At 53.4% G+C, this 12,834-nt stretch overlaps 2 protein-coding genes across 2 annotated transcripts in view; one reads left to right on the forward strand and one right to left on the reverse strand.

Moving 5' to 3' along the window:
- snd1 (staphylococcal nuclease and tudor domain containing 1) overlaps positions 1-12,834 on the forward strand; it is a 193,844-nt gene that overhangs the window by 79,774 nt on the left and 101,236 nt on the right. The window lies entirely within an intron of this gene.
- Positions 2,778-5,612, reverse strand: lrrc4.1 (leucine rich repeat containing 4.1). Its single transcript, XM_056578799.1, has one exon. The coding sequence runs from the start codon at positions 5,607-5,609 to the stop codon at positions 2,778-2,780; it is 2,832 nt and encodes a 943-aa protein (XP_056434774.1). The 5' UTR covers positions 5,610-5,612.

Raw genomic sequence — 12,834 nt, forward strand, 5'->3', positions numbered from 1 at the left:
CTTAGCATACAGATACACCCTAGCCCTTGACTTTGGGAGTGTGTGTGTGTGTGTGTCGGGGCTGGGGGTGGGGGCAATGCCCTGCTTGTTGCACCCGGCGGTTGATCCCTATGATCCGTGTTCGCCCCGATGCATCTAACGACGTTGGGCCTTCCTTTTCCTTGTTGCCTTTACCCCGTTCTATGTGATTAATTGTCTGCACATTGGTGTAAGAAACGCATTCAGGCGCTGCCCCCCCCTCCCACCCCATCTCAGCCCTCACATCCTTCTACGCAGCAAAACACAGATGCTCGACTTAAGAGGGTGACTAAAAATACAGACATGCACCAAAACACTGGCCCACTTTAACGTTCGACCTCGGTATGCATCACGGTAAATGTGCAAAATGTGATAAAAACACTGCACACTCTTCTGTAAATGATGCCATTCCTGTTAACAATTTACCAGGAATCTCTGCACTTCTCTCTTAACCTCTACCTCACCTCCCCGAGCCACTTATCGGTGGGCGTTGCACTTTGAAACCAAAATAACCCATACCCTTTCCCCTTGCATAGCTCTGTACAGCAGGTCAGACACATCAAAACCCCTTTTACCAACACACCCTCCTTTCTGTGGCATGCAGACCCCCGACACCCTAGCAAGCCGTCCGTCCTCAGTCCTCAGCTCCCTTCTGTCCCCTTCCTCCGCCACAAAGGCACAAAAAGGTCCCAAAGAACACTAGCCTGTTTGCTGAGACATCCTCTCACTGCAACCCTCCCCGTGGTGCCAGCCAGGCATCACAGGAGGGGGTGGGTGGGTATAAAGCCTTCCCACACCTCCAACAGCTGCCCCCCCCCCCCCCCCCCACACACACACATCAATGCAGCCCTTACGACCCTGTTCTCCGCGCTGACCCGACAGAAAAGCTTCCCTCCTAACCTCGATCTCTGCTCCCTTCAGCGCCGCCCGCCTGTCACCGTGTCACTTCCTCCTTTCATTCTCTCCCGCTCTCATGCTAGCTTTTTTTGTCGTTGTTGCCTTCCCTCTCACCTCACCCCACCTGGGCGCTCTCCCTCCCCGTATGCTAATGAGGCGGCGTGCCGGCCACACAGCCCCGGGGGGGTCGCTACGTGGCCACGCTGAAGACGGATGTAAGGGGGCCGTCGTACGCCAAGACCAGGGAAAGGGGGTGGGGGGGGGGGAACTGCGGCAGCCTTGCCTTTCTCTCTCTCTGTGTGTGTGTGTGTGTGTGTGTGTGTGTGTGTGTGTGTGTGTGTGTGTGTGTGTGTGTGTGTGTGTGTGTGTGTGTGTGTGTGTGTGTGTGTGTGTGTGTGTGTGTGTGTGTGTGTGTGTGTGTGTGTGTGTGTGTCTCATCCCTCTCTGTTAGGCAGAGCGATGTGCAGCTATATTATGATTGAGGGTGGGGATAATGTCGAAGATGAAGAATGCACAGTTAACAGCAAGACCCGTAACCATTTGTCATCGCATAGAGTCCCCATGCTGAGTGATGAAGGCACAACAGCTGCTAATACAATGAGCGGGGAAATGAGAATCCCTGCTTTACCCTTTGGCAAAGTGTCAGGGAGTCGCGAATGATCTTTCACCTGAAAACCCTCACCTATCCAAACGTCAAGACTGTTGGTTACCAATGCCATTAATTAAAAAAGGAGCAATATATCACGCCACAGGCTACCGTCAATCCACACGCATAATGCAATCCACGTCTCAATTAGAGGAAATGAGATAAGATCGTTTTTCAATGAAGCAAGCCTGTTTTGCACTTTTCTCCCTTCACGCATCGCTCAGAACCCTCCGATGTTTGCACCTTCCACCCTTCTGTTGCACCACGTCAACGGCTTAACGCCAGCGGTGAATGAATCCCAGTAGAGCCCGTCCACAAGGTTTGTTATGCGTTTCTAAATGAGCGCGATGCACTTCTGCACCATGATTCATTCTGCCTGAGTCACCCGGCACACTCAGGGTTAAAGTGTCGCTGCGGCGTCTTACTGCAGTGTCTAAAGCGCTGGGCTGATCGTTACAGTGGAGGAGAAGGAGGAGAACCAGGGGAGGAAAAAACGGCTCTCTCTGATGCCTCTCTTGTTTGTTTTTTTTCTTCCAAAAATCCATTTTATTGCATGTATAACATTTTGGCACAGTACAAATTCATGGTGCTTTTACAAGGTAAACCTGTAAAGATCAACACTGACCTTTTTTCTGTATTTCTTAAAGAAAGTCATCTCGGTATAAATGATTTTTTTGTTCCATTTTTCTTTTTACTGCATTCTCCGTAGCATTGTTTAAAAATCACACAGAATGCCCCCTTTTTTTTTTTTTAAAACAAGACTACCCTCATTTGTGTCAAAGTCAAGACAGCATCTTAAACAACTCGTCTCTTTAAATAGAAGTTACAAGTTAGAAAATAGTTTCAATTTATTTCTTTAATATAATATGCTTTTCTATCACCAGCCCATGGTAGCTTCAACGTTTCCATATATATATATATATGTATATATTTATATATACATATACATATACATATATATACATATATATATATATATTTATATATATATATAATTTATTTATAAGCATGTACAACAATAAATCGTCAGTCTTTTTATAATTTTGCACTCTGTACAAAAACGTAGTTCCTGTCCTTTTTCTGTTGTGCATTCTATTGCATGGGTCTATGAGATAAGTGGGGGCAGAGAATGGGGGTTAATGGGGAGAGAAAAGGGTGGGGGGTGGGGGGGGGGGGGCAGGGGGGTAGTTGTCACTGGCGTTTGTCTGGGGCCTTGTTAAATCTGAGTCTCCTGCACTTTCTCCTTGTTGTGAGTTTTTACAGCAAAGGGCTCCGCCATGGCCGTGACGGTGCTCGGTAAGGTTCGAGGGAGAGAGTTCCCCACATTGTTTTCTGTCCATTTCGCCCCATGGCCCGTCGGTTTGTAGGTGTTGTATTTTGGCTTCATGGTGCCATGCTCCCCATTGTTTGGACTGTAGTCCATTTTGTGGGGACTGTAATCCATTCTGGGTCTCTGTGTATGGGGGCTGAAATCGGACTTGAAAGCACTGTAATCCATTTTGTGTGGGCTGAAGTCGCTCTGGACGCCGCTGTAGTCCGCCGTCCTGTGGGGAGCGTAGGGGTCCTTGTAGCTGCTGACGTCCTGCTTGGATCTCTGGGTATTGTAGTCCATTTTGGGTTTGGGCTGAGTACTGTAGTCGGGTTTGTAAGGACTGTAATCAGGCTTGGGTCTGGGGTGAGTGCTGTAGTCTGGCTTGAATGGACTGTAGTCCCCTTTCTGTTTTGTGTGTGTGTTGTAGTCGGATTTCAATGGACTGTAGTCATGTTTTGGTTTTGGTTGGGTGCTATAATCTCTTTTGAAAGGACTAAAGTCGGGTTTCTGTCTCGGATGCGTGCTGTAGTCGGGTTTAAATGGACTGTAGTCTGTTTTGGCTTTCGGATGATTACCAAAGTCTGTGTCAAACGGGCTGTACTCCACTTTAGGCTTGTGAGTGCTGTACTCGGGTCTAAACGGGCCGTAGTCGGCCTTCTGTCGGTGAAGGCTGAAATCCGGGGTCGATTTCTGAGTGCTGTAATCCATGGTGGGTTTATACGTAGTATACTCGGCCTTGGGCTTATGCAGAGTGAAGTCGGGTTGGGGTTTGTACTCTGCCTTGGGTTTATGGAAGCCGTAGTCGGTCTTGTGGCTCATAAAGTTCAGTTTGTGGATGCTGTTGTGGTCCCGGATCTCGGGCAGTGACAGGGCAGCCTCTTGCGCTGCCGAGGCTGGCGGCGGCAGGTCCTCGTCGTCCACCTGGATGATCTCCACGGTGCGGGCGGCTGCCACCGTGCTTCTCTGCTGGTGGCGCTTTCGGAGTTTGTAGAAGGCGATGAGCATGACGGCAGCCAGCAGCGTCACGGCCACAAAGCAGCCGATGATGATCTTGGTGGTCTTCATCACTTCGTCCAGGCTAGGAGCGCTCTTGCCTGGCTTGCCGGTGACACCTTTGGGTCCGGGCGCCAACGACGGCTTGGCGACAGCCGGCGGGCTTTCGGTGCTCTGCAGTAGCACAGTTGGCGTGGAGATGAAGACCGGGCGAAAGACGGAAGGGGAGGCAGTGGTGGTGGTAGTCCCTTGGCTGCCTCCTCCTCCGCCGGCAAAACCGGCACCTGCAGCAACGGCTGTCGTGGTGGTTTTAGTTTTGGGCATCTCAGTGGTTGGTCCCATGACCTCGACGGTCACCGTGGTGAAGTAACTCAGGTTGGATGTGTTGAGCTCGGCCGCACTCACGTTGAGGTAGGCCGAAGCGTTGGAGTTCCCGGCGGCGTTGGACACCATGCAGGTGTAGGTGCCCGTGTCCGCCGCCAGGACGTTGGAGAAGTTAAGGGTCCCGTCGTTGAGGACCGATATCCTCAGGTGACTGGTGGCGTGCGTCAGCACGGTCCCGTTGGGCAGGAGCCAGCGCACCGAGGACATCGGCGCCGTGCGACACCTGAGCTCCGCCACACGCTCAGCAGAGATGTTCAGATCCCTCGGCGCGTCCCCGATGAAGGGCGCCGAACACTGGAGTCCGGAGGCGTCCTCCTTGTCGACCTCCACCAGCTGCCGCCCCTTCATGCTAGCAGGTGAGTGGCAGCGGCCACAGCAGGTGGAGTTGGTGGGGATGTATTCCCTCAGCCAGCGGGCCAACCACACCGACTCACAGCCACAGTTCCAGGGGTTGTGGTGGAGATGCAGCTCCACCAGATACCTCAGTGGGGAGAATAGATCGTGTGGCAGAGCACTGAGATTGTTATGGGCCAGATTGAGTTCCACCAAGGAGGACAGGTCGTCGAAGGCGTTGCGCTCGATATCGGTGATCTTGGAGTTCATGACCCACAGCTTTTTCAGCGAACGCAGGCCTCTGAAGGAGCCGGGCTTTATCTCTGGGAACAGGTTCTCTGAGATCTCCAGTTCTTCCAGTCCTTTGAGGGGGCTCAAGTTGGGCATGTCGCCCCTTATGTTGCACATTCCGAGGTTGAGGTACTTAAGGTTCTGCAGGCCTTCGAAGGCACCTTCCGAGATGTACTCCAGCTTCCTCAGCTCCCCCAGGTCCAGGCGCATGAGCGACGGCACCCGGTTGAAGGCGTAGGAGGGGATGCTCTCGATGGGGTTGTTCCTCAGCCAGAGCTCCCGCAGCTTGGACAGATACTCGAAGGCCCCGCTGGGCACCACGGTCAGGCGGTTGTCGAACAGCTCCAGCGTGTTGAGGCTAGTGAGTCCGTTGAACGCGCCCACCTCAATCTGCCGTATGGCGTTGCGCCCCAGCTGGAGCACCTCAAGGTGGTGCAGGTGACGGAAGGAGTCGGCCTGCACCGCCTCGATGGCGTTCTCCATCAGATTGAGGTGGCGCGTGTTGCCCGGGATGCCGGGGGGCACGCGGGTCAGTCCTCGCCGGGTGCACACCACCTTCCCCTGCTGGCTACTGCAGGAGCACTGCGGTGGGCAGCCCTGGGGGGCCGCCGCCGCCGCCGCCGCCCCCACTAAGCCCAGCGAGGAGCTGCTCCATGCCCGCGCCATCAGGAAGACTACACAGAGCAGGGCGGCTTTCCTGGCTCGACACACAGCTACCCGCCCCAGAAGACTCATGATGTGGCACGTTCATAATTCAGCATCATCCGGGGGGGGGGAGGGGGTGGAGGGGGGGGGACGGGTGTGGGGGGGGGGGGGCGGGTCTTCTTTTGTTTAAGGACTTTATGGGGGGGGGGGGGGGGGTAATGGGGAGTTTGAATGGCCTTGTCTCGGAGGAGGAACCGGGTCCGAGCGGGGGGGTGGGTGGGGGAGGGGGACCTGTGGTTTGGATGCTCTGCTATCAGCAGAGTTGCCCAGGCGCGGGTGAAGCAATACTTTTTTTTTTTTTTTTCTGTGGACTTCACTCAGGGGCAGGGAGGGGCGGGAGAGCTGCCTTCACTTAAAACGTGTGCAGGAGAAAGACACATAAAGCAACCAAATAGCATATTACAAGACCGACCGCAGGGCAGGGTGGTACAAATGAATGCAAAGAGGGTTTGAAACACTAGACACCTACCTCAAGTAAAAATAACACGTCCTTGAATTGAGATCTATAGCTTCACTCCTTTTTGCAATGACAGACCAAGCAGTGATGTTCACATCAGCGGCGCATACATCCCGAGGGCATTAGCGAAAGGGTCTTATCGTCTGCTCTGTCAATCACAAATCAACACCAGACCAAAGAAGAAAGCGCTTTTGTAAATCCAAACGTCCGAATAGAAAGGGTTTTAAAAGGCCTTCTTGTGAATTGTTTTTTTCTCGTCTTTTTCTTTTTCGTTCGCTGATCCTCGTTAGTACGAAGAGAGGAGGAGGAGGAGAAGAAAAAACCAAAGCCCTCTTAAGATGTGAATCCAGTCAGGCTCCGGCTGCGGCAGCGTTCCCGGTCTCTCCTGCGGCGTGCCGCTCCGCAGCGATCCCTTGTCCTTGGAATCCCAGGGTCGGTCCCCTGCTGGCTAGACTCCGTCCCCACGTCTCCATGGGCCCGGCAGCCATGCAAACGAATGCATGTCCTCACACGCACGCACGCACACAAACACACGCTCGCGCGCGCACACACACAAACGCACACAGTCTCTCGCGAGCCACGAAAGAGATTCTGCTTCTCCTTCCCGGCGGAGAGGAGAAAGAAAAGAGACCAAAAGCCGAACGCAGGAGATGGCCGCCTTTTGTGTGTGGGGGTTCGGAGATGTTGAAGAGAAAATATAAATTCCACAGCCCTTTCAAGTTCTCGCTCTTTTGTTTCTGGTTGTAAAGAAGGGGGTCGGGGGTCGAACCGAGAGCAGGGGAAAGGGAAGGACAAAAAAAACAGACCCCCGCTTTCTTTCGTCCGTCCACTTTTTGATAGTCAATCAGTCGGTTGGTCAGTCTGGAATCCTTTTCTCCGACGCTCGCTCTCTCTCTCTCTCCCTCTCTCTCTCTATCGCTCGCTCTGTAAGTGTGGCGTGTCCACTTTTTTTCTCTCTCTCTCTCTCTCTCTCTCTCTCTCTCTGGCGCTCGCTCTGTCCCTATCTCTCTCCCCCTCTTATCTCCGCCTCGTAGCACTCGGTTTTTAGGATGGGGGGGGGAAGAAAAGAAAAAAGAGCTAAGCGACGCGGCCCGTCGTCATCTGCCTCTCCGTGTCTCTCCGTCTCTCGCTCTTGTCCCGTAGCTCCCCCGCGTTCAGACCCCGACGAATCCGGCCGAGGATCCCACGCGCTCACACAGCCTGCCCGCCTCGGTGCTCACACACACACACGCACACGCACACGCACACGCGCACGCACGGCGGCAGTAGCGGAGGCAGGAGCAACAGCGACGGCAGCGAGCCGGTCCGGCGGAGAGAAAGGAGAGCGTCAGCGGTGGCGCGCACGGCAGCAGCTGCCTCTCATGCACTTCCCGATAATCCGTCAATTTCTTCAGAGGATGGAGGGGCGGGGGGAGGTGGAGGGGGCGGGGGGGGGCGGTCGGTCGGTTGGTTGGTTGGTTGGTTGGAGGTGGGGGGTTGGGTGGGTGGAGGGGCAGGGGTGGGTGGGCTGTAGAGAGAGAGAGAGAGAGAGAGAGGGACGGCGTGCCCTGGAGGGAGTGAGAGGAGCTGTTGTAGTAGGGCTGAGCTCTGAAGAGGTGTGTGTGTGTGTGTGTGTGTGTGTGTGTGTGTGTGTGTGTGTGTGTGTGTGTGTGTGTGTGTGTGTGTGTGTGTGTGTGTGTGTGTGTGTGTGTGTGTGTGTGTGTGTGTGGGGGGGGGGGTTGTTAGACGGAGGTGGAGAGGGTGGGAGCGTTTTGAGAGAGGCTCAGCAGCAATCGTAGTCTTTGGTTAAAGAAGCTCTCTCTGCCTCCTGCTTCTCCTACTTCCGGTCCTCCCCCTTTGGGTCCTTCTCTTTGAGTTTCTCTCTATTTTTCTCCCCCCTCTGTTCTCCTCTCGGCGTGCCGGCAAGGCTCGTTTGTAGATTTTTTCTCCGGTGCTTCCGACGCGCTCCTCTGAGAACCACTGCTGGCGCAGCGTTCGGCAGAGGAGAGCGAGGGGGAGAGGGGGGGAGAGGGGGAGGGGGAGGGGGGAGAGAGCGCAGGAGAGATGGAGAGAGGGAGGCAGAACGCCGGGGCGAGCAGCTCACAGGCGTGACGTGAACAGCAGCGTCGACGTGGGAAGGATCCGCTGTAGCAGCGAGAGAGGGAGAGAACCTGCCCTGTGGCTTGAACGTCTCTCTCTCTCGCTTGCGCGCTCGCTCGCTCGCTCGCTCGCTCTCTCTCTTGCTCACTCTCTCTTTTTCTCTGCCGCGTTCTCTCGCTCGCTGCCTCGCTCTCTCTCCCTCACGCTTGTGCTCTCTCTCTCCCTCTCTCTCTCTCTCGGTGAGTCTGCAGTGTCCTGGGGTAGTTGTGTGAGCTCAGACCACTCAAACCCTTTTAGAGCTCTTGCCCTCTACCAAAAAGAAAAAGCAGTTCTCCCTCACTGTCGTCCGTCTCTCTGTCTCTACCGCTCCTTCTCTCTATCACTACGTCCACCTCTTGTTCCGCGGCTGCCCGGGCAAATGGGTATGAAGGACAGCAGCGTCCCCACGGCAACGAGCGGTTTGAACCCCCTCCTTTCTGGTGTTAATCCGGTCAGCCCTGTGATTCTGGTGCCTTCTCTCTCACACTCTCTCCCCGGCTTGCTTGCTCTCTCTGCATCTTTCTCTCTGTCTTTTGTCTTTCTTTAGCTCTCTGTCTCTGTCTCTCTCTCTCTCTCTGTCCCCCTCTCTCTCTGTCTCTCCCCCCCCCCCCCCGTTTCTCGGTGGGAGAAGGATTCATGAACGTAGTGCTGACGCACCGTGCTTGAACCTCTCTGTAGCAGTAGTAGATGCATCGCGCCAACCCGACCAATTACCTCAACGTTGCTCTATGCATGGAGCTCTAACCCCTACTGTCACATGAGCCACGGTGTTACAGAACGCAGTCCGTTTATGGGTAACACACGCATGAGTTAAAGCTACAACATGCAGGATCCCCCTGTTTCGAGCTTGCTTAGTCTAAACTTTGACATTAGTCGGTGCTCTGATCATCTTCTGCTCTCGTTCCTTGTTCTCCTTGAGGCTTATTTTTGATATGCTCCAAGGTTGAAGGTCACGTTTGATTACATCCAAGGGATACTAGGATCGAAACTGTTTGCGATTGGCCAGAGAATCCCCCATCCAGCTAAACGCCAACACGGGGTTTTGAATCAGGTCTGCTCCGGTCTCCTCAATGAGCCCCCGTCTCTGTAGCAGCCTCGTTGGTGCACCCACCAAACCACTGCACCAAATCAGAGGCTTCACTTCAAGTATTTGCGGGAACGAAAATTTGTGGCTCTCCTCCCTGTAAATGTGTCCACGCGTTGATCCCTCAAAGCCCCCCGCCATCTCCCCCCCTCCCCCCCCACCATCTCCCCCCCTCTCTCCCGCCATCTCCCCCCCCCCCCCCCCCCCACCATCGCGTCACATCCGCGTGGCAGGGATTCGGCTGCGCTCTAAACGGCCGCAAACTGTCGCTCCAGGAAGCGTGTCGGAGCCGCACCATAAAGGTCACCCTAAGAGCCCAACAACAACGTGTGTGTGTGTGTCCCCCCCCCCCCCCAATAACAAGAAAGGCAAAAGAAAACTGTCGCACCCTCCCTACCTATCTCTCTCTCTCTCTCTCTGTCTCTCGGTCTCTCTCACCCACCCTCCCCCCTAGCGAGAAGCGTGTCCATTAAAACAGGAAACAGTGGTGGGTGATTTGTGGTCCGTGGGGGGGGGCAGCTGTTTCGGGGGGGGGGGCATGAAGGTGCGCTGAGGTGTGTGAGGGGTCACGCACGTGCGCGTTGCGGAGCCGAGGGTGGGGTGCGGGCGTAGCAAGTTGGGGGTCACTGTTATGAGAGCAAAGCCGGCGCTACTGATATTATTCCCAGACGCGCACATACTGGCAGTACATTCACTCTCTCCCTCACCACACCACCACGAGGCAGAGGGATGGGTTACAGGGGAGGGGTCCCAAACAGAGCCCGGGGTTCTTGAGTACACGGGTGTTGTACTTCCCCCACCGTCGGTGGTGGTAGATTTTCATTTTTAATATTCGAGGCGTCACTTTGAGAAACAATTTGAAACGTAACGGAAAGTTTAGATAAAAACATTTTTGAACGGTTGTTATGAAGGCAATGAGGCAACACGATAATGTTGGGTCGTTAATTAGGTCTCAGTTCAAACCCACACCTGCATTCCAACATTTGTGATTAATAACTACCTTTTCAAGGGACTTTTAAGGTATTCTGCAGTGGTGAGATCAGTGAACATTTCTTGTTTGTTTACTTTGTGTTTTTTTTGGTATATGTGAAAACAGGAGAAGGACTCGATCGCAGACTGCGATCAAAATCTTTATTTACCACTGTGTAAATTAATTCCAACAAGAGTATTTTATGCAGTAAGTGAAAGCTTAATGTTAACAATACAAACACTTCTCCATTGTTCAGTTACCGTTCCGGGTCCAAAGCAAACAACATTATCATGAATTCATATCGCACATATGTTCACACAATATACTTTGAGAAATTCACTTTCACCCCGGTTTGATATCTCTCCAAAGCCGTTCCCACTCCCTGCAGCTCTCAGAATAGTTCTGTTTACATGTTGAAGTGTGTGTGTGTGTGTGTGTGTGTGTGTGTGTGTGTGTGTGTGTGTGTGTGTGTGTGTGTGTGTGTGTGTGTGTGTGTGTGTGTGTGTGTGTGTGTGTGTGTGTGGGAGAGATGGAGCAGCGACCCAGAATGATTTCAGGAAGCCGTCCGGTTCATGAGTACATTCCGTTCAATGAAAGTATCTGACCAAAATGGTCCACTGACCCGTAGGATGACCCTGCCAGCCATGACGGGACTAATCCCTCGCCCAGCCCCTCTGTCCTTCTCCCCCATTCTCTCCCTATAGCCGTCGTGTCTCCTCCTATCTGTCCCCTTCCCATCTTTTTCTTGATGAACCGCCTGCATGCCCCCCCCCCCCCTGACGTTCATCTCACCCCATCTGTGCGACCTACGACCCCCTAGTGGGGGAACTGGTGTGTTGAACTGGAAAGGCCAGCAACACGTCCAATCTCTGTGGCTTGGCCAGGCCTCGAGACTACAGCAAGGTTGTGTCAAGGTCTGACACCCCCCCGTCCCCCGGTGATGGAGAGACAGGCGGAGGGGGTTGGGGGGGTGGGGGGCTGTGTGCGATGACGCCACGGGTGTCCGTCTTTCTGACACTGGTGGACCAGCCCGGCGATCGTCCGCTCTCCGTTTCAACGTGATTTGAGTCGCCCCAAAGTTTCACCGTCTTAAAACAACAGAAGGACCGTTCCCAAGGACTCGCCCTCATCCGCCACTCTGATTAGCCCTGTGGTTGACGGGCGTTGGGGGCGTGGAGGCGCCTGACCCACAGCCGCGTCCAGTAGCCCTCCAGTTGCCTGCAGAGACCCTCCAGTCCCCCTGAAACAACCCACTGGACTCGTCTGGCCCGCTGACAGCTCCGCGAGTTGTCACATGTATGACGCCCGCTGCGTGTCACGTCATGCCTAGATACCGCCCCCCGTCATGCCCTTACCCCCCCCCCCCCCCCCCTTAGGCCTTCTGTGACCAGCCAGGAGATCACACTCATGGTTTAGGGGTACCGTGTGACCTCATTTGCTGCGCGGGTGGTCTGTCACTCGAGCTAGCATGTTCAACGTGAGCGTGTGGCCATGTGTGTCCATGTTCATAGAGAGGGAGAGAGAGAGAGAGAGAGAGGAAGAACCTGACTCCCCCCGGGTGAGTGCTGGCCAATCTGGGAGTGCGGCCAGTGACATGTAGGTCAGCAGCCTGCGTGTGTGTGTGTGTGTGTGGGTGTGGGTGTGTGTTTGTGTGTGTGCGCCTGCAGCAGTTTCATTTGGGTGAATGGGACTGCAGTATGTTATAGCAGCAATGCTAATCTGATTAGCGGGGATGTACACTGGAGTGATAAATCTAATGGTAATGTCATTGCATTTGCAATTGACACAGGGATTTATGCAAGTGGTCTCTAGGGCTTTAATCGCTTCCCAGGATGAATAATACCCATATTTTCACTAGACATATGGGAAAGAATAAACAAGTATGAACAATGCACCATGCTTCGCTTCCGCAGTACTTGTATCGTCAGGTTGACTCAAAACAAAGTAGTTTACCTTCATGCCAGAAACGTTGATCTTATCTGAGCAGAGGTTGATTAATGAAATCACACAAAATCAACGTTAGGTTGTACTATTTACACAAACGCAATATGTACAGAATTGGCACTCAAATGCTCTTGTAATATCCTATTATGAGGTGCTTGTTTATAATTCTAAGAACACCATATGACTTATTGCCATTGATGTGCGCACAGTAAGTTTGATCATGTTTGCTAGGGGTCAACTAAATTGAACCGTCATAATATTTGCCCAACACGCAGATGACCGGCGTCTTTCTTTTAGCCAGCCAATCAAAGTTAGACACACGCACAGATGTGCAGACAGCCCTGCGCCCACTCCATGGTGATAACCTTGGAGGTGAAAGATTGGTACAAAGACTCTCCTTCCAATTTGTATTTCAATTTCCCGGAAGTTGTTCCATGAGATTATGTGCGAACACATGGCACCCCATACACACAGGCACACACCCATATACACACCGCTACCTCTATGTGCCAACAAAGGCTTTAACTGCTTGCTGGGGATTGCATTTCATCATTACTCTCATCTCATTCATACACAGCAGAGTCACGCACACATCCCTCAGAGCGTAGCCCTGTGCCTTTAGAGATTACAGCAAATAAGGTGCATTAGCATCACCTGCTCTCCTATTCTCCCTGTGACCCTC

The sequence above is a fragment of the Gadus chalcogrammus genome, chromosome 19, assembly GCF_026213295.1.
Source record: "Gadus chalcogrammus isolate NIFS_2021 chromosome 19, NIFS_Gcha_1.0, whole genome shotgun sequence".
Taxonomy (NCBI): Eukaryota; Metazoa; Chordata; class Actinopteri; order Gadiformes; family Gadidae; genus Gadus; species Gadus chalcogrammus.

Coding starts and splice junctions, on each gene's coding strand:
- lrrc4.1 (XM_056578799.1), bottom strand. CDS start 5,609: ATGAGTCTTCTGGGGCGGGTAGCTGTGTGTCGAGCCAGGAAAGCCGCC.